The sequence below is a fragment of the Heteronotia binoei genome, chromosome 2 (assembly GCF_032191835.1).
Source record: "Heteronotia binoei isolate CCM8104 ecotype False Entrance Well chromosome 2, APGP_CSIRO_Hbin_v1, whole genome shotgun sequence".
NCBI classification, from domain to species: domain Eukaryota; kingdom Metazoa; phylum Chordata; class Lepidosauria; order Squamata; family Gekkonidae; genus Heteronotia; species Heteronotia binoei.
In genome coordinates this window covers 99376382-99403249 of record NC_083224.1, presented here as the reverse complement: position 1 = coordinate 99403249, position 26868 = coordinate 99376382, and the positions used below count along the sequence as shown (strand labels likewise).

At 43.0% G+C, this 26868-nt stretch overlaps 2 protein-coding genes across 2 annotated transcripts in view; both read left to right on the top strand.

Moving 5' to 3' along the window:
• Window positions 1-26868, top strand: part of RPS8 (ribosomal protein S8) — a 169245-nt gene that overhangs the window by 9017 nt on the left and 133360 nt on the right. The window lies entirely within an intron of this gene.
• LOC132567624 (riboflavin-binding protein-like) overlaps window positions 1-26868 on the top strand; it is a 31340-nt gene that overhangs the window by 1664 nt on the left and 2808 nt on the right. The window contains exons 2-6 of the mRNA XM_060233306.1: window positions 1154-1320; window positions 7179-7278; window positions 16841-16969; window positions 23654-23765; window positions 25931-26166. Coding sequence (XP_060089289.1) covers window positions 1179-1320; window positions 7179-7278; window positions 16841-16969; window positions 23654-23765; window positions 25931-26166 — 719 coding nt within the window. The 5' untranslated portion in view covers window positions 1154-1178. The remainder of the gene's footprint in view (window positions 1-1153; window positions 1321-7178; window positions 7279-16840; window positions 16970-23653; window positions 23766-25930; window positions 26167-26868) is intronic.

The following is a 26868-nucleotide window of genomic DNA, read 5'->3' as shown; positions in this document are numbered from 1 at the left end:
ATGGTGTGCTAGTACCCCATAGCACAGCTTAGAGGGAGTTGTGGACCTGGGTACAATGTACTGTCTGTCGAGTTTGGCCCCTAAGGAAGAACAGCAGCACAGGCCAGGAGACTGCAGTTAGGAGGGACAAGGAGATTCAATGCCCCTTCCCTCAGTTTAGCTCTGTTTGTGGAAAGGGAGGAATGATTTCACCCCCTTGCTCTCACCTTGGCCTATCCAGTTTTCATAACTATTGCTCCAGGTAGGTCCTGCATTTTATAGGGGGGAAGGTTTCAATGTACAAAGTGCTTCACTCAGTGGGAATAATTGATCCTCTACAGAAATTATTTTTAAGAAAAGGGGAAGCAGTGTTGGAGGAGGGCTTTAAGTCTTAAGCATTCCCCTCCTGTCCCTCTACTGTGTTCCAAAACATCTTCTCTTTTTAAAAACACAGTTCTTCTAACTCAACACGTGTATGTAAGAGGTAGTTTTCTCTCCAGACTGGTAGACTGTTTACCTCTGTCTTCAGATTGAGTACAAAAGAGGCTTCAGCTTGCATTGCAACACCTAGCATGGCATCCTATTCATGTTCCAGGAAAAAGCCTGCAATACACTCCTTTGCTATCATTTTTCTTCATGCTATATGTGGACAGAGCAGTTCTAATGCTTTAGATCGGATACAGGGAAGAGGTGAGGGTGCCATCACCCTCTCTTTGCTGCCCTGAAAAAGCCTTTCATGCCCAAAGTGTTAGTCAAATCTAGTCTCTCATTCTTCTATTATGCTGCTCTCATTAACTGAGACTGTGCTCCAGATTGATCTGTGGCAAAGGCAGTGAAGCACATTCTCAATCTTTAACAGGCTGCCACTGTGCCCACTTCTTCATCTTGTGGGTCCCCCTTAGATGGCAAAAATTAGCCATGCCTACTGGCTAAGCTTGGCCCCAACTACTCAGAATTTTACTGCCAATATATAACAATGTGCTGTTAATAAGCTATCCATCTTGTATGCAAACTCTAACTGAAGGTAAGTTTAGTATATGACAATGAGAGGGACAATCAACAACGTGCTTTATTGTTCCTCTGCTGCACTGTAGTTGCATTTCTTTCTGAAATGAGCTTGAACTCTTTCTGAAATGAGCAAACTTTTTGACTGGAATATCATCTTTTTATACAGGACTATTACAAAGGAAAAGGAAAAGATGTTGAAGTTTTTGGTGCTCCTGCTGTTTGCCATCTTAGCAGTTTCCACTAGCAAAAGGCCACGATGTCTAAAAGGGCCTACTCACAAGTCCAGAGCCACCCCAGAGCCTGACATGCAAGAATGCACCATATATGACAAATGTAAGACCTACAAATGTCATGAAAGATCATTTGCAAAACTATTTAACTGTCATCTCTGATTATGGGGGATAAGGGGGCTTAGTGAGAGCAAAAGGAATGCCTAGCCAACATTGCAGCGATGTGTCTGTGTCACTTCTGACATGACCCAGAAGTGATGTCATCATGCAGCAACATTTGAATGTAGGTTTGCCAATCCCCATGTCCCAGCGAGAGTTCTCCTGCTTTCCCAGGATCCTTCCCACCCCCAGTCAGCTGGCTGGCAGGGGGAAGCCCTGCCCCCACAGCCACCATGTGTCTTTCCACCTCCGGAGGCAAGGCTTTCTCTTGGAACAGTGTGTCTGTGTCTTTAAGGCTGAATGGGGGTGGGGGGGGAGTAGGCAGAAGAACATGGCTGCTCCCAGTGCCTGTGAAAGCAGCTCAGACCCTCTGCTGGTTGCACAAGCTTTTCAGAGGTCGTTTGCATAGAAAAGGTAAACTTGAACCTTTGGTTGCTCTGTGTTATCTTTGAAGAAGTTGGAAGTTCAGCAACTCCTGAGTAGAGATACCAATCCCCAGGTGGGAACAGGCCCTCGCCCACTTCAGAGTCATCAGAAACGGGGGGGGGGGGAGAGAAATGTCTGCTGGGCACTTCATTATTCCCTATGGAGATCGATTCTCATAGGGTTTAATGGAGAATTGATCTGGGGGTATCTGGGGCTTTGGAGGGGCTGTGTTTTGAGGTAGAGACACCAAATTTTCAGCATAGCATCTGATGACTCTCCTCAAAATGCTCTCCAAGTTTCAAAAGGATTGGACCAGGGGGTTCAATTCTATGAGCCCCAGAAGAAGGTGCCCCTATCCTTCACTATTTCTAATGTAGGGAAGGCATTTAAAAGTTGTGCGGTTCCTTTAAATGTGATGGCCAGAACTCCCTTTGGAGTTCAATTGTGCTTGTCACAACTTTGCTTATGGCTCCGCCCCAATGTCTCTTGGCTCCACCCCTAAAGTCTCCTGGCTCCACCCCCAAAGTCCTCATATATTTCTTGAATTGGACTTGGCAACCCTATTTGGGTGACACTCTGGTATTTGGGCAAAAACTCTATAATAAATCTGGCTTTTACCATAGAGCTTTTACCAGAGCATTGCCCCCAACATCATTAGTGTGATGACATCACTTCCATGTCACATCAGAAGTGATTATTGCAACACCAGCTGGGCCTCACTCTTTATGGGGTATGTCCCCCCCTTCCAGCCAGCTGGTTGACAGCAGGGTGGTGGGGCCTGACAGTGGGGGACCTCCATCTCCACAGAGGGGTCTGGCTGCCCCATATCTGCTGCCATATACATTAGCTTGAGGCCCTCTGAGATTCATTTATTCCTGAGTTGATACATTCTTATTTGTGCACTATCCAGATCCCTTTTCCTTTTGACCTTAGTTACAAAATTCCTATTTCTTAGTGTGCTTCAGCCCATGTGTTAATAGGGTTACCATTTTCCAGGTAGTGGCTGGTAACCCTATTACAACTGATGTCCAGGTGACAGAGATCAGTTCATGTGGAGAAAATGGCTGCTTTGGAAGGTAGATTCTGTGACATTACATCCCCTTGAAGTCCATTCCCCTCCAAAACCCTGCCCTCCTCAGGCTCCACACCCAAAATCTCCAAGTATTTCCCAACACAGACCTGGCAACACTATGCACTAACTATTGTCACTTTCCCCAGAGTTGATTATATGCTGTTGAGATAAATAGCATGTGATTCCCAGATGTCTGGGACTTCCATACTAGTATCTTGCTTGTTAATGGGATTCAGCCCTCTCTGTTATAGTGACTGAATAGAATATTGTCTTACTGTTAGATACAGAACTGGTATGTGCTGCAGTACAGGAGTGGTGGAGCCCACACCCTTTAATTTTCTTTTAAGTGTCTATGACACAAAGGGCTTTTTGTTCTGGATGGGAATAGTTGGGTTTTTGGATGGTTTACTTGTTGTCTCAGAGTTAAGTGGTTGCTTCTATATTTGAATAATATGGTTGAGGAGTAGGCAATCTTTAAAGATTAAAATAGTTCCCAAAAGAATAAGGAGTAGGATAGGATACAGTTGACTTGCATTTCCCAGAAAATGTCACTTTCCCCCATAGTCAGCAGGGATACTGGCATACAACCACAATTGACATATCTGTAAGTTATGTAATAAAAACACTAACAAAAGGTGGAAATAATGTTTTCTAGCATAGCAAATATTGGGGGTTATTGCTGGGAAATGTCATATTCCTACATTTCTGGGGGCTATTGTTATAAAAGGTTGTATATTATGTCAATCATATTTAGATATGCAAGGGGGGAAAGTATTATTTATTTATTTGATTTGTAGACTGCCCTCCCCTATACACAGGGCTCAGGACAGTGAACTACATTTCAGTAAAACACATTTACAAACAGAAATTAAAATAATTAAAACAATAGACAGTTCTATAATTATTTCTGATGGTGTTTAAAGGACTACATTGTATCCTGTGGGGAAGAGGAGAGAAGGAAGAGGCTAGGCCTGATAGAGACCATTGCTGTCTTCAACCATAGGCCTGGTGGAACTTCTCTGTCTTACAGGCCCTACACTAGGTCCTGCAGGACATAGCGTCATTTGGCAGAGTTTAATCAGGCTAGCACAAGGAACAAAAAGGCCCTGGGTCTGGCTGAGGACAGCTGGATGTCTTTCAGGCTAGGGATATACAAGAAGAGATGGTTCCATAGATACATACATTGGTCCCAGATCATTTAGGGACATAAAGGTTAATACCAGAACCTTGAACTTGATCTGTTTTTCAACCTGGAGCCAGTGCATCTGGCAAAACACTAGTTGAATGTATACTGTCAGTGATGTTCCAGTAAGAACCTGAGCTGCCGCATTCTGGACCAGTTGTAGTCTCTGGGTCAGTCTCAAGGGTAGCCTTGTGTAGAGTGAGTTACAATAGTCTAGCCTAGAGGTGAAATTGCATGGATTATTGTAGTTAGATCAGGGCAAGACAGGAAGGGGGGCCAGTTGCCTGATCAGGTGCAGCTGGAGACACGCCAGTCTAGCAACATTTGTGATCTGGGCAGGGCTTTTTTTGAGCAGGAACGCAGTTCTGGCTGGCTTGGTGTCGGGGTGTGTGGCCTAATATGCAAATGAATTCCTGCTGGGCCTTTTCTATTAAAAAGCCCTATGTGGAACAATGGTGACATCAGGGGGTGTGGCCTAATGTGCAAATGAGTTCATGCTGGGCTTTTTCTACAAAAAAAGCCCTGGATCTGGGCCTCCATCGATAAGGAGGTGCAAGAAGCACATCCAGGTTCTTCGCGGTGTTCGTTCCTCATGACTCATCCTGTAAGCAGAATTTACTACAGAAAGAAGTCCAAATGTTGTCAGAGAGATAACAGTTACATCTGCTTATGCTGAATCTTATTCTGAATCCTGGAGCTCCTTTGCATATTAGGCCACACACCTCTGATGTAGCCCATCCTCCAAGAGATTACAGTGGGCCTTGTAAGCAGGACCAGATCTACATGTTTTTTGAGGGGAGGAAAAATGAAAAAATGATGCCCCCTTATGGGCCATTCTATCTTATGGTCCCATAGAATACAATGGACTTCATACCCAATTTGGTGCCCCCCCCCTCTGTTGGCGCCTGGGGCAAGCACCCTCCTCTGCTCCCCCCTAGATCTGGCACTGCTTGTAAGAAGAGCCTGTAAGTTCTTGGAGGATTGGCTACATCAAGGGTGTGTGGCCTAATATGCAAATGAGCTCCTGCTACAAAAGGAGCCCTGGATTAAGCTAATATTTAGTGGACCAATATATATTGTAAATGCAAAACACTAAGACCAGTTCCTTACTAGCCTGTGTTCCAGTCTCATGCTCCTTTTCCCCATGGCTCTTCTGCCTGATTGCGCACACCCTGCTGCAGGGTTGTGACTTGCCCCACCTCTTTCCCAAGTTCCCTCTGTTGTTTCAGGATCCTAGTTTTCAGATAATCCTGCAGCTGAGAAAGGAGCTTGGGAGAGAGGCAGGGCAAGTCACAGCCCTGCAGCATATGCAAAATCAGGCAGAAGAACTGTGGGGAAAAGGAGCAAGGAATCCGGACAAAGGCTAGTGAGGAATCAATCCAAGAAAGGATTGTATTTTAGAATAGATAGATAGATAGATAGATAGATAGATAGATAGATAGATAGATAGATAGATAGATAGATAGATAGATAGATAGATAGATAGATAGATAGATAGATAGATAATTTTATTTGTATCCCGCCCTCCCCGCTGGAGCAGGCTCAGGGCGGCTAACAACATCATACAAATTTCAATTATACAAAGAAAACAAAAAACACAAAATTACATTTAAGCATTAAAATTCTGATTAGGTTTAAAAATTAGTTAATTAAGTTAATAAAAGTGCTAATACTGTTCTTTTAGGATGGCGGTTATCATTAGCAATTTCTTTCTTCGTCAGCGAAAGCCAGTCGGAAGAGGAAGGTCTTGCAGGCCCTGTGGAATTGTTCAAGGTCCCACAGGGCCCGCATTTCCTCTGGAAGTTGGTTCCATAGGCTCGGGGCTACAGAGGAGAAGGCCCGGTTACGGCTTTTATGTACACACTAGGGTTGCCAAATCCAATTCAAGAAATATCTGGGGACTTTGGGGGTGGAGCCAGGAGACTTTGGGGGTGGAGCCAGGAGACATTAGGGGTGGAGCCAAGATCAAGGCTGTGACAAGCATCATTGAACTCCAAAGGGAGTTCTGGCCATCACATTTAAAGGGACGGCACACCTTTTCAATTCCTTCCTTCCATAGGAAATAATGAAGGATGGGGCACCTTATTTTGGGGCTCATAGAATTGGGCCCCCTGGTCCAATCGTTTTGAAATTTGGGGGTATTTTGGGGAGAGGTACTAGATACTATACTGAAAATTTGGTGCCTCTACCTCAAAAAACAGCCCCTCCCACAGCCCCGGATACCCACGGATCAATTCTCTATTATTTTCTATGGGAATAAATCTCCATGGGGAATAATAGAGTTCCCAGCAGAAATTTCCCTCCCCTCCCCCCGCTTTCTGACGACCCTGAAGCGGGGGGAGGGCCTTCAAACCGGGGGATCCCCTGCCCCCACCTGGGGATTGGCAACCCTAGTACACACGGATTTAGAATCAAACAGCTCACACAAAATGCAAAACTTAACAGATTCTACAAGATAATTGATCAAGCTAGGATATCAAGGTAGTAAATCATTTTCAAACATCAGGCTTAGATTCTAGGGTTGCCAGCCTCCAGGCAGAGCCCTGGCAATCTTCTGGAATTACAACTGAGCTCCAGACTATAGAGAGCAGTTCTACAGGAGAAATAGCTGCTTGGAGGGTGGACTCTTATCATATTCTGCTGAAGCATCTTTCTTCCCCAAACACTATCCTCCCTAGGATCCACCACCAAATCTCCAGAAATTTCCCAATCTGGAATTTACAACCCTACCAGGTTTGTTCTAAGGATAAGGTAGAATATAATATAGCAAAAAGTAGCAAAAAGCAACTATGCAGCATAGGCATGTGCTAGAGGCCTAATATTCTTTTGCATCAAAACTATGGGAATCCAAACTATAGTCCTGAAATGTTAATTTATTTATACAAAAACTCTTGTTCTGTTGGCAAACAGGTGCCAAAACAAATATATAATCAGAGTTAAATTATCATGTCCAGTGTTCAAACTGAAACAAAATTCTTTTGTAAAAATCTTTATTTTGTAAACTCGTCCCAATTTTAACTACATTAACACTGGGGATAGTTATTCTGATTCTTTGAAGTTACAATTGTGAGTTTTTAAAAACAGCTCTTCTTTTGAGATTGTTGCTTTTAATTCTCTGCAGCCTCTTGTTGCCATGCAAATTTTACCAAGGCGTTGGCTCAATCACCAGTAATTAAAGTACAAAACACCTACTGGAACAGATGTGGGAATCTCAGTGAATCGTAAGTCCCTTGTTACTTTTTCTCTGATTAGTTCAAGATTTCTTGTAGGCAGACATTAGCATAATTCAGTGGGAAAACGAGCACAGTTGGTACCTGTATTTCTTAGCCTAGTTTGTAAGTCTTTAACTGCTGCACATTATACAGAAATTCAACAGATTAAGCTTTTATTTAGATGGAGATACAGATGTTTAAGTGTGCAGGAGCTATGCCAGAAGAAGAACATGCAGCCCACCTTCATACTGATTTTGGCTTAATATTTCCTTTCACACTCTTCTTAACAGATAGAATCATAGACTTGGAAGGGGCCTCCAGGATTATCTAGTCCAACCCCCTGCACAATGCAGGAAACTCAAAAATACCTCCCCTCACATTATCAGTGCATACAGTTTACATAGAGGAAAATGCTATATATAGGTTAAAGGGGACACAATAGATTTTAAAACTAAAGGGATAACAATGCATATTTCAAAATTGAAACTGAAAAAGGATATTTTGATAATGATGGGTGTGATTTTTTTTAACACTATCCTCAGGGACAGGGGAAAAAAATTTGGTTCAATTTATTCCTCAGATGATGAACAGAAAATATTTTTTTCAAAATATGTTCATTAAGCAGGGAGATTTTGCTGATAGGGCAATAGTGATTGGGGAAGGAAAATTTTCTTCTACTGAATGAGCCTGTAGCATAGACTTGATTTTTTTTTTTTACAGTAAGGAAGACATTGATTTATTTTTTACAGTAAACACAGCAGATTAACTATTGCCTATGTCATTGTGGGAGACAGGTAAATCCTATTTGTTAATATATTAACAAAGAAAAATAAAGATATATTTATATATGAGGGAAGATTTTATAAAGCAGAGAGAGACTATAAGGAAAAACATAATGAACAAATTTTTCAGGCATTGTGGCTGGAGAAAAGTCAATTAGAAATGCTAGAAACTGATAAAACGAATAGGAAAATGTTATTTACACAGCCAAGGTTTTTTGAGTTTAACAATAAAGCAGCTAGAATGTTAGATAAGATAATCATATTAAACTCAGAAAGAAGAAAGCTAAGAGGTTGATTTTGGGTATTAAAAGAAAGGATTGTAACTTTATGACACAAACTAGATACATTCTGCAAGCATTGGAGACATTTAATAAAAGGCTTTATAAAACACAGAATTTTTTCAATATATCATATTGAAAGTTTCTTGACAAAATTAAAAATTCCAAGGCTGTCAGTGACTGAGAAGGAGAAACTAGAAAAGCCAATTGTAGAGAAAGAGGATGAAGGGGTCGTGAATTATTTTTTAAAAAAAGGAAAGCCTCTGCCCAGATGGTTTTACAGTAGAATTTTATCCCTATTTTGCTAAAGTTCTTAGTTGGCTATTGACCAATGCTATAAATGGTGGTGATAAAAAATGTCATCAAGTCACAGCTGACTCATGTTGACCCTGTAGCATTTTCAAGGCAAGAGAGCAGCAGAAGTGGTTTGCCATTGTCTACCTTTGCACAGAGGCCCTGGACTTCCTTGATGGTCTCCCATCCAAATACTAACAAGGGCTAACCATGCTTACCTTCTGAAATTTGACAAGATCAGGCTAGCATGGGCCAACCAGTTCAGGGCAATGCTATAAATAATTTATTTCAAAACGGAAAATTTCCATATTGCTTTCAGTAGAGTGGGCTTATCCTTCAGCCTAAAGTACAAAAATCAGAGAAATAGTTGTTTCGTATTGCCCAATGAGTCAATTAAATTATTATTATAAGATGCTAACAACAATTTTAGCAAATAGATTAAAATGCTTCTATTTTCTATTATCAGTCTGGCTTTCTATCTAGCAGACAGCTACCATCAAATATAAGGAGATTATCTAATATTACCATATGTCAAGCATCGATATTTCCCAATAAACAGTCTTTTGTTGTTGCATCAAAAGTTGCTTTATTTAAGAAACTCAGAAGCTTTACCAAGGACACATGCCTTTGAAATAATGACATACACAGTGTTACACAGTTGCTATATAGGATAACTTCAAAGGGTATCGTACAGATGCAGTCACAGGTTCAAAGGTTACTACATACTATCTCTTTTATTACTAAGGAATTTAGGCTATTAAAAACATCTCCCTTTCTCACACTTTTTTCAGCTCAGATAAGACTGTCTGTGCGAGCCTGGGGGAGAGGCGGCATGAAAGTGGTAACAGCCAGGCTGTAGCATAAACATCCTTGGGCCAGATGGATTTATTACTTGCCCAAAGGTTGTAAAGGAAGGGGGAGCAGCAAACGATGGGTGACCTGTTCCTTGTCGAGGGAACCATTATGTTACAAAAATATGCATGCTTGACATACTGCCCCCCCAAACCCTCCTCCGGGGTTTTGTATGATGTTTAACATAAAATTGTTTAATCAGCTCTGGCACTCTTACATTTGAGCTAATTACCCATTCGTCGTGGGCTACAGAAAAATGTTTCCATCTAATCAGAAAATACAATATACCCCACTTCAGCTTAGCATCTAAAATCTCTTTTACTTCATGATGATTCTGATCCCCCACCAGAATAGGCTCTGGAGCTTGGGGTCGGGGGTGCCAAGACATGGTTCCAGGATCCCTCCGAAGTAAACTGCGATGAAAGATGGGATGTATCTTACTAAACAGTTTAGGTAATTCGAGTTCTACAGTCACTTTATTGATTACACATTTAATATGAAATGGTCCCAAGAACTTGTATGCCAGTTTTTTAGAAGGTTGCGGTAGAGGCAAGTTCTTGGTAGACAGGAACGCTGTATCTCCCACCTTAAAATCCCAAGTGGGTGAATGATGCTTATCCTAATGTTTTTTGTAAGTCTCTTTGGCTAATTCCAAATTTTCCTGGATATTAGTCCAAGCCTTTCCCAGCTTTCCCCACCATTGTTCAAAAGTTGAGGGTACTTCTGGCACCACTCCCCCTGGAAGCTGCGGGAAAGGTTTTCCTTCGTACCCATTCACTACCAAGAAGGGGGATGATTTGGTGGAGCTATGTATGCTATTATTGTATTCATACTCGGCAAATGGAAGTAAGTCTACCCAATTTGACTGTTGATAGTTTACAAAACACCTCAAATACTGCTCCAATAGGGTGTTTACTCTTTCCGTCTGTCCATCAGTCTGGGGGTGATATGCAAAACTTAGCCCCTGCTCAATTCCAATCAATTTGCAAAACTCCCGCCAGAAGTTGGCAATGAAATGTACGCCTCTGTCACTAATTAACTTATCTGGGAATGAGTGTAGTTTCACCTCATGTTGAAAGAACAACTGAGCCAGTTTTTTAGCCGTGGGTATTTGCAAGCAACGAATGAAGTGGGCTTGCTTAGAGAATGTTTCCACTACTACAAGAATTATGGTCTTTCCTTGCGAAGAGGGAAGCTTGACAATAAAATCCAATGAGACTACTGCCCACAGCCTGGTTGCTGTTTTCAAAGGCTGTAACAACTCTGGGGGTTTCCCTCCTCTTCTTTTAGCCATTAGGCATATTGGGCACGAGGCAACATAGTTAGAAATGTACTTTTTCATAAATGGCCACCAGAATTGCCTATTTACTAAATGCAAGGTTTTAACATAACCAAAGTGCCCCGATAGTTTGCTGTCATGACAAAATTGGAGCACTTCTTTTCGGAGGCTCTCCGGCACATAAAGTTTACTGTCTTTGTACCAGAAGCCCCCTTCACCTTTATTTACCCCCTTGGGTATGGCATCTCCTTTCTTTTCACCTCAGAAATCAACCTATCTCTCCCCCCCCCCATTTTTCCTCTAATTTTTCTTGTTTAGCTTGTGAGCGTGTGGTTACTGCCCCCCCAGTTGACATGGGGGGGGATGAGTGAATTGATCACGTCCTCTTTTTGACTATTGTGCTGAGGGAGTCGAGACAGTGCATCAACCAGAAAATTCTTAGATCCCGGGATGTGCTTTAACTTAAAATCGAATTTGGCAAAGAATCCCGCCCACCGAATCTGTTTCTTGGTCAGTTTCCTACACCCAGTGAGGGCTTCTAGGTTCTTGTGATTGGTCCATATTTCGAAGGGGACCCTCGCCTTTTCCAACCAAGACCTCCAAGTCTTTAGGGCAAAAGTTACTGCAAATGCCTCTTTGTTGCACACCAACCAATTCCTCTGCTCTTCGAGATATAGGTGCATATATTTCTTCGAGATATAGGTGCATGGTTTTAGGGCTCCCCCCTTATCTGGTTGCATAAGAATTGCCCCCACAGCGATGTTGCTGGCATCACATTGAACCACAAAGGGTTTCAATTCATTGGGGTGAATTAATATGGATTCGCTAGTAAACAATCTCTTTAGTTTGCTGAATGCGTTTTGACAGTTGGTTGTCCAATTTAACTTGGCTCCTGGCTGCTTGGCCTCGGGACCTTTCCCATTCATCTTGAGAAGGTCTGTTAGAGGGAGCATAGTGTGGGCAAACCCCTGTATAAAATTATGATAAAAATTTGCGAACCCAATGTATGATTGGAGTTGTCTACATGTCCTCAGGGGTTCCCAGTCTAGAACGGCTTGTATCTTTGCGGGGTCCATTGCCAAGCCCCTCACAGATACTTGGTAACCTAGGTAGTCCAATTCTGTTTGGTGGAACTCACACTTGGATAATTTCTCATACAATTGATTTTCGTAGAGGGTCATTAACACTTCCCTCACTAACTTCACGTGGGAGGAGAGGTCATTTGAATAAATAATTATATCATCCAGGTACACCACTACCCCTCGGTACAAGTACTTTCGTAACACTTAGTTGATAAAGTTCATGAAAACTCCTAGGGCCCCCTGTAGCCCTGCTGGCATGACTAAGTATTCGAATTGTCCCATTGGCATGTTAAAAGCCATTTCCATTCATCCCCCTCCTTTATGCGCACCCGGAAATAAGCATCTCTCAGATCCAGTTTGGTGGAAATCTTTCCCTTCGACATCGTGCTCAATAGATCCTTTATTAAGGGAATGGGGTACACATTTGAGGTTGAAATGGCATTGATTCCCCTAAAATCTGTACAAAGTCTGAGCCCCCCCGTCTTTCTTCTATCTAAAAAGTACGGGGGCGGCATGGGGGGCCATAGCCAGTCTTATGAATCCCCGCTTTAAGTTCTTGTATAGGAACCTGCGCAATTCAGCTTTTTCTGCCCACCCCATGGAGTATAGTTTAGCCCATGGAAGGCTCTGCTCCGGAATCAGTTCTATTGCACAGTCAGTATCTCGGTGGTGGTGGTGGGGAGTTTGTTAGCTTCCTCTTCACTGAACACTTGTTTTAAGTCTCTATATTCATGGGGAATTGACTTCACCTCTTCTATGGTGAGGCATAGCTTTTCATTTAAGGGTGGCGTTTCCAGTCCCCACTCCACGTTCCAGTGGTGGGGCTTGCACCTACCATCTCTAAAGTCTAGAATTTGATCTCCCCATTTGATATTGGGTTCATGTTTGGCCAACCATCCCACTCCCAAGACAATGTCAAATGAAGAAGACAGGGCCACCACAAAAATCTCTGTATCCCAGAGGTCTTCTATTCCCTTTGGCACCCCTTGGGTCAGCTCTGTACATGGCTCCCCTCTCATTACAGTCCCATCCATCTGCTCAAATTGTATGGGGTGCAGTAGTGGACCTATAGGGAGTCCAAGAGCTTCTACTAGTTTAGGTGTGATTATGTCTCTGGTGCACCTGGAATCTAGTAGGGCTCGGGCATGTATGACTCACTTTAGATTGGGGTTCAGTAAGGTCAGTGGGATGAAAAACAAAGTACCAGTAATTCTCACCTTCAGTGGCGCCGTTAGTTCCATGACCTGCTGCTCGGCACCTCTCAGTGCAGGTCGCTCTCGTTTCCCGCCGGTTCGTCTTCCCAGGCGTCCTCACCCAACTTGTCTATCACGATAATCTCCTCTTCCCAGGGAGCTGCCGACGCTGCACTGTCCTTCGCTGATTCCTTCGCTTCTCCCTCCGCCTTTTCCACCTTGGGTGCGCTGGTCTTTGTGGTGAGGGGGGGCCTCGAGGCCACTCCAGACAGTTGGCCGCCATGTGGTTGGGGTTGCTGCACCAAAAGCAACATCGAGGGGTAGTCGGTTTGGCGGTCCCCCCGGCTTGGTTGGCTTTCCGCCCATCTGGCTTTGCCCCGGCCGAGACTTACGTCCCACCTTATCCCCTTGCTACTGTTGACACTGGAGAGCCACTCCCTTCATGTTAGTCTCCACCTCACCGGCTAGTGGCACCCATCCTACCAGCGTAGTGGGACGAGCCTGTTGTAGGGCTCGATCCAGAACGCTCGCGTTCAGGGGTCTCTGGAACTGTTGGATCTTCATCTGTTTGTTCCACCCTCATTCTTTGGCCGCATTGGCCTGGAATTCAACTGCATTCTCACTGCTTTCGATCCTTGTTGCATGTCTCTGAGGGGTGGTTAAGGCTCTAGTTTCTTGTAATGGATCCTCATACAGAGTTAGTAGGGCACGTAAAAACACTGCCACGGTGTCTAGTTTGAGGCTCCGGGTTTTGTATAGGCTCACATACCACTTCTTGGCTTCCCCCTTTAACTTCGATCCTAAGTAATCCACTCTGCTAAATTCATCGAGGAAAGTGTGCCCCCAGCAGAACATAAAGCTATTGGCTTGTATTGAAAAATACTCCACCTCTTCAGGATCCCCGTCCAAGGTAGCATCCAGTTCCCGACCTTGCCCATAGTCTCGCGGCGGCGACAGTAGCACGGTACTGCCGAGGTTGCCACGGTAACTGTTGCTGTAGAGGGGGGATTGTGGTGGTTGCCCCTCTCTGGGCGCTGGCAGTTGCAGTGCCCGATCCAGTTGCTTTCTCACTTCTTGGGCCATGAATGCATTATTGGCTCACATTTCTTCTCTTAAGCCCTTGGCCATTTCTAATCTCATTGTGTGGAGAAAGTCCCGGGGGTCAAGAGTTTGTTCTTCCTCCTCCTCGTCTGAGCCTGGGTCAGGGCATCATTCCTCTCGCTCTTCCCAACCATTCCCGCCACTTGCCTCCTAGGTGCCCTGGTCACTGTCGTCTCCCATCCGTGTGTGCATGGAAGGTAGTGCCAGGATTGCCTCTCTCCAAGCCAGTGCTTCATCCATTAGGCTGGTAGACCTTCTGGGATCCCAAACTTTTGGGGTTATAAAGAGTTGCTGTATGTGCAGCGGAGACCCTCACCCTGCTGCTCACCATGCGTCGAATACGTGCCAAGGAGGTTGTATTTGGGCGGTGTCGGGTCCTTGATCCTCACCAATTGGGTTTTTGGGGGCTTCTCATTATCTGGCACTCTCTCTGCCATGAGGGTAGAAAGTTTCCAGTTCGGTTACATCCCCGAGTGAGATTACTTCCGAAATGTCAACTATTGCTATTTCCCAATAATCAGTCTTTGGTTGTTGAATCAAATGGAAGGAAGACAGGGAGACAGAAAAATTACAGGAAGGTAGGCAGCCATTAGAAGCCTCCTTTTCACCCTTTCCCACTTGCATCCAGGAGGGAGCAAAAGGGATGCTTGCAATGGCTCCCTGCCTCTTACAGCTACCAACTTCTTATATGTAAACTGTATGGAAATAGTAGATTTTCAACCATCTTGCAATGTGTTAGCAGATAGTATTAACAAAAATAACAGTTTGGTGGGGTTTAACTATGATTCTACTCTGTAATATATTGGAAGGGCCAGATACGATGTCCCTGTGCCTCAGCCTCCAAGAAGCAAGTGACCAGAGCTGCAGACCGATAAGCAGACATCAGGCATTTTCCTGTTTACTCTTCTGTAACTGAACCCTTTGATGTGCAGACTGCTATTCTTAGGGAAAACATCTTCCTCTGGTCTCCTTCCTTCCCTTCCTCCATGCACACAAAGCTTCAGGCCACATTTCTCCATTTTTGCACCATGGATGCAGAGTGCCTCTCTACATCTGCATCCGTCACTAGCTAGATAGAACAGAATCTGTCCCTTTCTCTACACTGAACTATCAAATATGTATTTCTTAAATAATTTGCTTTTAAACCAATGTTGCTTTGTGTAACTTTGTAGTCTTACAAGCATATGCTATTCAAAGGAGCTCTGCTGTGTTCTGAACCTAGTGCACTCTGCTAACTTTGGATCCAGGTGGGCAGATGTTCTGAATAAAACTTTGTTGGTCTTAAAGGTGATACTGGACTCCTACTTTGTTCTACTGCTAACTTTAGCAAGGGATCTGACTTAACATACCAGCTCCCCCAACATAATATAGACTAAGCTAGTATAGCGCAAGGTTGCTTTTTAAAGCATATGAAGATAAGTCCATGAGTTATTTAGATGTGTACATAGCCACAAGTAGGACAGATTAGGTAAGGCTTAACTTAAACCCTTTAGCTATCAAATCCCAGCTATCGATCCTAGAGAAAGCTGGTTCAGGTAGCCGGCTCCAGGTTGACTCAGCCTTCCATCCTTCCGAGGTCGGTAAAATGAGTACCCAGCTTGCTGGGGGGAAAGTGTAGATGACTGGGGAAGGCAATGACAAACCACCCCATAAAAGGTCTGTTGTGAAAACGTTGTGAAAGCAACATCACCCCAGAGTCGAAAATGACTGGTGTTTGCACAGGGGACTACCATTACCTTTAGAAGTAAAAGCAGTATAAAAATTGTAGTATTGCCAAAAATAACTTTTCTTTTAAGAAATGTGTTTGGAGAGCCGGTTTGGTGTAGTGGTTAAGTGTGCGGACTCTTATCTGGGAGAACCGGGTTTGATTCCCCACTCCTCCACTTGCACCTGCTGGAATGGCCTTGGGTCAGCCATAGCTCTGGCAGAGGTTGTCCTTGAAAGGGCAGCTGCTGTGAGAGCCCTCTCCAGCCCCACCCACCTCACAGGGTGACTGTTGTGGGGGAGGAAGGTAAAGGAGATTGTGAGCCGCTCTGAGCCTCTTCGGAGTGGAGGGCAGGATATAAATCCAATATCTTCTTCTTCTTCTTTGCTCTCATTCCTGGATATGCACTGAAAAAAATGACAAAGGCTTCGATCACACACACTAAATAATGCACTTTCAATTACTTTCAATTCACTTTCAATGCACTTTCCAACTGGAAACTGCCAGTAAGATCAAGTTGGAAAGTGCATTGAAAATGAATTGAAAGTGCATTATTTAGTGTGCTATAGCAGGCCAATTACTCACAGAGAATTATTGTTAAATGTACTTAACAATCTGAATACCTAATAATTAAAAGTCACAATGCAGAATTTAAGCAGAAATAGAACAAGGAAGATTCCTGTGAAAAGTATGTGTTTCATATTGTAAAAAATTGGGTCACAGAGTAATTGGCTATTTAAAATGGAGGCAATAAAAATATTAGAACATGGCACTGGCACACTGCTGCCCTGTATACCAAAGACCATAAGCATGCGAGAGGCTGCCAGTGCAAGAGGCTAAGCAGCAGGTCCCTAAATTTTGACTGAAGAGCCTAATCTATTGTGCTGCATCCTAACAAGAAAATGATTTGAAAAATGCAGGCTGATTGCTGCATTGAGACAGCTACGTACAGTTATGTGATTGTTATTATATTAAAAACAAGTACTGTTTCTCACACCATAACAGCTGCGAGAGTTACATGAAGAAGATGGAGTGCTTTTACAGGTGTTCACCACTTGCTGCTCACTGGGAAAATCACAACTACTCAGCTGCTCTTGAATTCGTTCCCATCTGCCAAAAGTTTTGTGATGGCTGGTAGGTTCTATGATGGTTTATACTAATACAACAAGTGCTGAGTCTCCCAAGTTTTTTATGTTCAAAGGTACCGTAAATTTTGATTTGCAGTTACATTTTCCCTTGTATTGCCTTATTTAACTGTTATATAAACTGTTAGCAGTGGAAGAAAACTGGTTTAGGTGTGATAAAATATATAAGATTTATTTTATACCATCACTCTCATAACTGGGATTCATTTTGCAACTTCACTCTCATGTGTGACATTTTGTCCTCTAATGAACTACAACAGGTACCTTGAAACTGCCACCACCAAATTGCTTTGAATGTATACTGTTATTGCTAACATTTTAAGGTTATGTAGTAAAATTGTCAAGAAATTTTCCCTTAAAAATCTCAGATTATGAGCATCCCAGTACTGAGAATAAAATAAAGTGATACATTTATTGCAACAACTTTAGTTGGATTACCTGTTTGCAGGATTTTAGTTTGCACATTCTGTCTGATTAAGAGTTCTGTTTAACTTGAAATTTTGCTTTCTTGTGCTCAGCAGAAGTTGGTATAATGAAAGAAATTGTTTTGACACTATTCTCACAATATGGCAACAGCTTTAACAAAAGTTCATTGAATTTTTGACAAAAAAAATTGACACAAGAATAGCTTAAGAACATAAGAGAAGCCATGTTAGATCAGGCCAATGGCCCATCCAGTCCAACACTCTGTGTCACACAGTGGCAAAATTTCTTTTTATATATATAAAAAAGGAAGTACTACTTCACCCAAAAGGATAAAAGGAAGTACTTCTTCACCCAAAGGGTGATTAACATGTGGAATTCACTGCCATAGGAGGTGGTGGCGGCCACAAGCATAGCCACCTTCAAGAGGGGTTTAGATAAAAATATGGAGCAGAGGTCCATCAGTGGCTATTAGCACAGTGTCACACACTGTGGCTAATAGCCACTGATGGACCTCTGCTCCATATTTTTATCTAAAACCCTCTTGAAGGTGGCTATGCTTGTGGCCGCCACCACCTCCTGTGGCAGTGAATTCCACATGTTAATCACCCTTTGGGTGAAGAAGTACTTCCTTTTATCCATTTTAACCTGTCAAATACTTAGATACTACCAAACATTTTCACTGAGGGCAGAAGGATTTACATCGGTGGAATACAACTGACTTGCTTCCCTGCTCTCATTGCATTTATTTATTTTAGGGTTGCCAAGTCCAACCCCAGAAATATCTGGGGACTTTGGGGGTGGAGCCAGGAGACTTTGGGGATGGAGCCAGGAGACACTGGGGTGGAGCTAGGGGGGAGGGGGGAAATGGCGCCGGGGAGCGTGGTGAGCCGCCCCGTCTCGGAGCGGGCGACGCCGCTGCGCTGCTGCGGCCTCTTCTCCGCTCGCCGTGGCTGCTCCTCCGAGATGGGCTCAGCCTGAGCCCATCTCGGAGGAGCAGCCATGGCGAGCGGAGAAGAGGCAGCAGTCACCACATTTAATTTTTTTTCAGACATTTTAATCAGTTTATTTGAAACATTTTAGTAGTATTTGTGTAAGCTTCCTCAAACACTAGTGGGACAAGGAGCCAAGAAAAAAAATGAAAGGTCAGCTATACTACTGGCAATGTGAAGGTAGAGAACCTAGGTCCCAGTTTTGCCTTGGGGCCCCCAGTCACTTACCCCTACTATGCTTAGACTGTTTTCATTATTAGTCCTGAAAAGGGAACAAAATATAATGTTTACACTTGTTCCACATCCCAAGTAAAATTTGCACCATTCTTTGTTTTATATATATATATATATATATATATATATATATATATATATATATATATTTATATATATATATATATATATATATATATATATATATATATATATATATATATATATATATATATATATATATATATATATATATATATATATATATATATATATATATATATATATTTTACAAGTACACTGCTACCAGATACACTATCTACTCCCTGGTGCTGCTCATTTTTCAAAATCTCCTGCATGTTTTAACAGGCAATTTCCACAAGATTCTGTGAGAGCGGAGACTTTGTTTTAAAAAAATAAGGCACTGTGCCAAGTTTTCCTCTCTCTCTTTGGGTCAGAATTGCCTGCTTCCAGAACTCAGCTGTCAGCAGATGGAGAACCCTTGGGGCAGCTTCTCTTTCCATCTAACCTGCCAAAGAGTTCTTGGATGGTTACAGTGGAAATTGTGGACTTGGCACATTTAATAATTCTCACTACTCACATCAAGAGTAATTTTAAATGAAAACAGATTTTGGGTGAACTAAAAAATTGGATTTGAGGGAAAGGCATTCTCCCCCACACTCTGTTTCACCGGTTTAAAACACCATACAGTTATTCTCCAGATATCCTGTTCTTCAATCTCTTGGAATGCCTTGAAGTTCAATTATCTCAAGCATCTTTTTAAAAATTAAGGGACATTGTAATTGACTACATAAGTGGACATGTTACCATTGGTTCAGCAACCACTGCAAAGAAGACCAGCCAGATTAAACAGATAACAGGATCCCCATGTTTTTAAATAGTTCAACAGAACAGAGAATTTCACCAGGTGCAACTGTAAATGTCATTTGCATGGCCAGAGGAGTTGCACCTGCAACATGTCTCCCTCCCACACAAGAATGAAAGATGTTCTTGTGGAATCTAACCATCACTTATGAAAGTTATAGTCAGACAAATAGCCATGTTGGGAATCATATTCTTTTGAGAATGGAAGCCTTTGATACTTGGGCCTGATTTATACAAGGAGTAAAAGAATTAACTCTATGACAGTGCAGGCGCAGCATTTAAGCTGCACTGCAATCTGTGCAAAGTACCTACATGTGCTAGTTAGCATTGCCAGCACAGTATCTGCAGAGATCAGTGGTGTATAAAGTGAGCATGCATAGCTGCACAGCCAAACTGCATCTCACATCAACATCATGTTTGAATCAGACCTTAGAGGCCCTGAGGGAAATGATAAGCAGCAAATGGAAGATGATTACCTGTTGCATAGAGCAGCTTGTCCCTGATCCTGCTTCCACCTGAGAAAAGGATCAGGAACACACAGACTGCCACCTTCCTTCAACAAATGCAAGAGCAAGGACATTAGTCTGAATAAGATTTGTATCAAGCCCACTTGCATTCAGAGAATGTGACCTTGAAAAGCAGAATGACCTTTAACAATGATTCATGTAGATCCAGGTGGGTAGCCATGTTGGTCTGTAGCAACAAAGTATTTAGAGTCCAGTGGCACTTTTAATATCATCAGAGATTTATTCAAGGGATGAACTGTGAGGAAAATTCCAGAACATTGTAGTCACTTGCTTGGTTGCCAGGGTGGCTGGAGACTCAACTCACACACATCTGCCAGGAGAACTGGAAGGGACTTATGAGTACTAACAGCCACAACGTTGCAGCAGCACTCCGTGTCTCTGGAGGAGTGCTAACCAGGAGAACAGATGGTTTCCAATCACTCCGTGCGAACCCCATCTTGGCCTTGGAAGTGGAAGAAGGTGCGCTGCCAGGAACTGTCCAGGCAAGCGGTTTCCAGCCTCAACCATAGAATCCATCTTGGGAGGCTAACACCACCAGCAGCTATCTTCCTGCAGTGCCAGACTCCATCACAGCAAAGCGGGAGGCTCACGTACTCACCAGATGTCACTTATGCATAAAGCCATCAAGCTTATCTTAGGCATGGATCCTGTCAGACCTTCTAAGCCTTTGTCCAACGGAACCCAAGACAAAGACTGATGCCAATAGAAGATCAAAGAGGAGGAAGAACATCTTCACCCAGAGCCAAGTTTCTTTGTATGGACTGGGTGTTATCTAGGTAGCAATTTAGCCATCTATTGTCACCTTTTTAGATAAGTTTGATAGACTTAAGTACCCCCCACCTTAACAATTTTTCCCATTCTTTCCCTTAATGGTCATCCTGAAGCCTCTTCCTTGGCCCATTGTTACCTAGAAGTCCAATTGGGTAACTAAGGCCAAGTCTGCTCATTGGCTAGCTATGAGCATCCAATCAGGAACCGCAAATTAACTAGCTATTGGCTACTGCATAAGTCCAGCCCTTATGGTTATTGCAGAGCCTCCCCTTTTTCTGAGGTCATGTACCAGCTGACCACTGTCATCCGCCCCTGTACCTCCCATCCCCTAAGGGCTCAAGGTAGTCCTTATAACTTGTGACCCAGCTCCTCACAGGTGTGCATCTAGCAGTACCCCAGTTCCGCTGTCTAGATATATCCCTGATTCTTGATCAGTTAAGGGTCCCCTCCCCCTAGTCCTCGTTCGTCGCCATTGGAACCTTCCTTGAAGACTACAATCGGTAATTATCACCCTGTTTGTCCATCCTTGTGTTGTCTCTGAATCTCTCTCTATTTTTCTTAGGACTGTATGTATGTTTTATGAGTTTATTACCTTGTATGTGTGTCTATATTTTCCTACAATAAATTTTAATTGTTTTTACTTAATTAGTGTCCTTGGTAATTTTAAGCAATAATTTCTGGACATGTATCCTGTATACATAGATTAAAAGATCCTTTTCAAGCCAGGTGCCCACCTGTCAATTCCCCAACCTCATTTTGAGGGCATTTTGGCTTACAGAACTTTCTTGAATAAAACTTTGTTGGCCTGAAAGGTGCCAACTTTATTCTAATGATTCACAGAAGTATTGCTAGGCTACAGTCCAGTGATCTTTTCCACTACAGATAGATCCAAGTGGGCAGCTGTGTTGGTCTGAAGCAGTTGAACAAAGCAGGAGTCAATTGCACCTTTAAGACCAACCAATAAAAACAAAAAACAAATAAAAATTGGTTGGTCTTAAAGGTGAAATTGACTCTTGCTTTGTTCAACTTTTCCACTACTGTGAAGTAAGAGCTGAAACAGTAGTGGTTCCTCTCTTGGCCACTCCTTCCCTGTGCCTTCTATCAATCATTGTTAGGGTTGCCAAGTCCAATTCAAGAAATATGTGGGGACTTTGAGGGTGGAGCCAGGAGACATTGGGAGCGGAGCCAGGAGCAAGGGTGTGACAAGGATAATTGAACTCCAAGGGAGTTCTGGCCACACATTTAAAGGGACAGCACACCTTTTTAAATGCATTCCTTCCATAGGAAATAATGAAGGATAGGGGCATCTTCTTTTTGGGCTCATAGAATTGGACCCCCTGGTCCAATCGTTTTGAAACTTGGGGGGTATCTTGGGGAGAGTCACTAGATGCTTTACAGAAATGTTGGTGCCTCTGTCTCAAAAAACAGCCCCCAAAGAGCCCCCGATACCCACGGATCAATTCCTCATTATTCCCTATGGGAATCATTCTCCATAGGGAATAATTGCCCAGTAGACATTTCCCTCCTCTCCCACCACTTTCTGATGTCCCTAAAGCGGGGGGGGGGGGGCTCCAAACCTGGGGATTGGCAACCCTCTCTCTCTCTCTCTCTCTCTCTCTCTCACACACACACACTCTTACTGGGCCTGGTTCCTCCACAACAACATCTGAAAAGAACACGGCTACACTGCTCTCTCCCTCTCTCTCACACACACACAAACACACACACTCTTGGTTGCTCTGAAACGAAAGCAAAACAAACCGAGGAACTGTGTTGCTGACCCTTCCCATGAAGTACTTCCTGCTCAACTTTAAAGGCACACAGACACACACACATTTTGAAAGGACCTGTTTGCAGGTTTCTAAACCTGCCCAAGATCTAGAGCTACATGGTGACTGTGGGGGCAGGGCTTCCCCCATCAGCCTGCTGGCTGGGGGCGGGGGGAGCCTGAAAATCCAGAGGATCCCCCGCTGGGACCTGGGGATTGGGAAGACTAACATTGTCCTCAACTGGCTATAGTAAGTAGGACTGTAGTTAATGGCAGAGAAGGGGAAAAGAAAAAGAACAAGAATTAAGAGGCCATGGCTGCAACTGCTTTGTCTCCTGGTTAATTTTAAAGTTGCAATGTGAGTCTCCAGGCTGCAACCTAACCACAATACACAGCTATGCAGCAAGCCTGATTTAAGATTAATGTCTACTGTGGAATTAGCATGTGACTATCGTACAATAAATCTTGGCTTCTAAGAAACACATAAATAAGAAAAGGGCCTGTCTCCTTTCATATTTTTGTCCTAGGAACAACAAATACATGGTATAAGAGCAAGGCCAAAGACTAATTTATTTATTTATTTTTCTTTTAGATGCATATGTTATTTACTAACAAGCTATATTCTCAGTATCAACATGCTTAATTCTATTAAAATTTGCTATAGATATATCCTTTACCCAGAAGAACTCATATTTCAAAGTCTGGGTTGTGCAAACACATTCTGCATTATTAATTGATAGAAAATAAGGTCAGAGGAACTGATTTCATTTCTGTTACTGAGTAACAGTGCAAACTTTTGAGAAAGGGTGCACTATGCCTCAAATTCTCCATATGCCTAATATGTTTTGAGGCAACTAAAGGAAAGCCACTTTGTACTACTAGCATACTTTTATGTTTTTATTGTATCAGTTTATACCGTGCTTGTTGGATGTCTCCTCATATCATCTGTATTGATTTACACTGTGTAATCCACCTTGAGTCTCAGTGAGATAAGTGGGTATAAATATACTAAATAATTAAAACGGTTTGAATCAAGAGAGATACAGCAAGTAATCAAGTAAAGTAATCATATCTATTTTATCTCTACCTTGCAGGTTTGAAGCTTGTAAAAATGATTTCACTTGTGTTGGTAACTGGTTGACAGGCTGGGAAATTGATGAAAAAGGAGAAAACCATTGTAAGCATGAGTGCATCTCCTACAGCCAGGTAATATATTGTAAGAAACCCATGAGCCACTTAAGGAAACCAGACAGCTTCACAAGGGGGGAAGTTAGGGTTGCCAAGTCCAATTCAAGAAATATCTGGGGACTTTGGGGATGGAGCCAGGAGACTTTGGGGGTGGAGCCAGGAGACATTGGGGGTGGAGCCAATATCAAGGCTGTGACAAGCATAATTGAACTCCAAAGGGAGTTCTGGCCATCACATTTAAAGGGACAGCACACCTTTTCAATTCCTTCCTTCCATAGGAAATAATGAAGGATAGGGGCACCTACTTTTGGGGCTCATAGAATTGGACCCCCTGGTCCAATCCTTTTGAAACTTGGGGGGGTATTTTGGGGAGAGGCACTAGATGCTATACTGAAAATTTGGTGCCTCTACCCCAAAAAACAGCCCCCAGAGCCCCAAATACCCACAGATCAATTCTCCATGATTTTCTATAGGAATAAATCTCCATAGGGAATAATAGAGTTCCCAGCAGACATTTCCCTCCCCTCCCCTCGCTTTCTGACGACCCTGAAGTGAGGGGAGGGCCTCCAAACCGGGGGATCCCCTGCCCCCAACTGGGGATTGGCAACCCTAGGGGAAGTCCATGCCTTGACTGCTGCAGTTCTGCATCCAACACCAGTGCTTAATGGTGCATTTACTACCAGGAGTAAGCCCACTGAATAGACCAGAGTAGGATTCCTAGTAGATTGTTTAGGATGGCACTGTTATTATATCAGGTATCATTTACAGAAATAAAAGAAACTTGTCCCCCACTTATCCTGCACTCATACACAAAGTCCAGTATCCAGGCCAGCATAGTTAATTGATACCACGATTTATATAAAACTAAATTACACATATTCTAAGCCATGAGAAATTGTGACAATCAAGTACCATAGCAATGTTTATTTAAAATTGTTTAGTCTAAAATAGCATGCCCTGCACTTCTGATACCTTCTGCTCTCAGACTAAACTGGAAGTTTAATTTTAAAATATGTAAGAGCCCACCAACCTGTTGTGTTTATACTTTGGTTTACAGATCATGCTTTCTTTTTTTAAAACACCAAGCCTGGAGTGCTAGGGACACAAAAAGTGAGACAAAAATCAGATTCCAATGAAGACAAGTAATTCTGCTTGAGTCTAGAGACAATAATCCTGATGCAGAGAGGCAGGTGAATTACCTACCTGCAGTGGAGGCTTATTTAAAGGATGCCAGGCAAGAGCTGTGAAAGGCAAGGAAATACAGCAGACCAACCTCCTTTGTGAATTGAGGTTTTGGGCTTGTTGGAACCTCCAGTTATTTGATGTATCCCTTGTGACACATTAGGCCAGGGCTCTCCTCTGGTTGTAGTACTAATATGTCCCAGCCTCACAGTTGGGGAACTACTGCTCTAGACTTTTAAAAGGTCTGTTCTTCAAACTTCCTCCCACTCCCTAACAAGGGCATGAAATTATACAGCAATTTATTCTTGCTATTGCATTTTTCTCAACTCACAGTTTGCTGATCAAGCTATCTCCAACTAGTTTTTACACATTTCTCAATTCATGTTGGCCCATGCAACTAATTGCAACATTGCTAAGATCCAAAAGGACACCAAGAAGTCAGGACACCACCCAGAGCTGCCAAAATCCAGGTTGGGCCCGGAAAGCTCCCAGAATTACAGCTGATTTCCAGACTACATAGATTATTTTTCCTGAAGAATATGGCTGCTTTGGAGGCTAGTCTCTGTGGCATTATGCCCTTTTGAGATCCCTTCTCTTACCAAACCTTGCATTGAAGCTCCACCCCCAAATCTCCAGGAATTTCCCAATTCAGAATTGGCAACCCTAGCATCACCACTGTTTGCTCTTACCGTGGAACAATCAGCAGCCTCCTGCCTAGATGAATTATTGGGAAAGTCTACTTAGAATTAATATTATACAGTGTGAATATTCAATACAGCATCACCATGTTTGGACTAGTACACAACATATTAAAGCCACAAAAACATCATCCTGTCCTATATCTTGTTTGTTGAAGTGGGTCCAGTATAGAGTTGAAAAACATGGATCAAATTGTACAGCCTATGGATGCACAAAGGCACAACAAGAACAAACCCATTCCTTTATGAGCCTGTAAGGCTATATGTTGCAAAATTGATGGGGTTTGCCTCTCTGACTCTTAGATGTATTCCAATGGGACTGACCTGTGTGAGAGCATGTGGGGGAATTCACTAAAAGTAAGTAAGTCCACTTGCCGATGCTTGAACCTGAATGAAAATGATGTCAGCCTCTTCAAGTACATAGTACATGACAGTTCCAGCAGCAGCAGCAGCAGCAGCAGTAGTGAAGAACAGGCCTGTCGCAAGAAGGTGATCAAACTGGAGCAGCTGGAGGCAGAAGAAGAAGGCCTAGAGAAAGAGTGAGTGCCAAAGTCATGGTAGCATGCAGGGTTGAAATGTTTACATGCTGGCTTTGATAGGACATTAGATTTTTCTGCCATATTTGAGAGAGCACATTAACCAAATCTTTATCAAAGGAAAAGCTGCCAGTTTAATCCCTTGCCTAATTTATCTACTTTATACAGTGCATCATAAAACTGCGCAAGTAGTTTATTAATTCTCATGCAGCAGAATCATATCATCCATTTCTTTCCAGACTCTTTCCTGATTCTATTCAGGTGTTGCCCTGAAAACTAGACATGATTGTCCTTTTACTGGCTTCATCCTTGCCTCCTGTGGCTTCTGGTAAGGAAGTAGGAAGAGGCTACTGATTGACTCCCAAAAGTTACATTCAGACTGCTTTACTGGATTTGAACCCATGATTGGTTTTTATTTCTTCTTGCTCTGATTAATACTTGCCTACAACTTGCTTCCTGGGATGTGGTCTGTGATTCAGAAATAATTCACACCCAGGAGCAGCTCACCCACTATGCAAATCAGGCATTTGTCTAGGGCACCAGAAGGGGGGGGAGCAAATTGGGCTTCCCACTTCCCAGTACCCCAGACAAATGCCTAATCTCCCCCCCCCCCCCGCTTGTCCACTGGCTCTCCTTGGCGGTGGTGCAGCAGGCAGGCCACCATCCACGTGCCCCCATCCAAGGGTGCACTCAGAGCGGTGACAT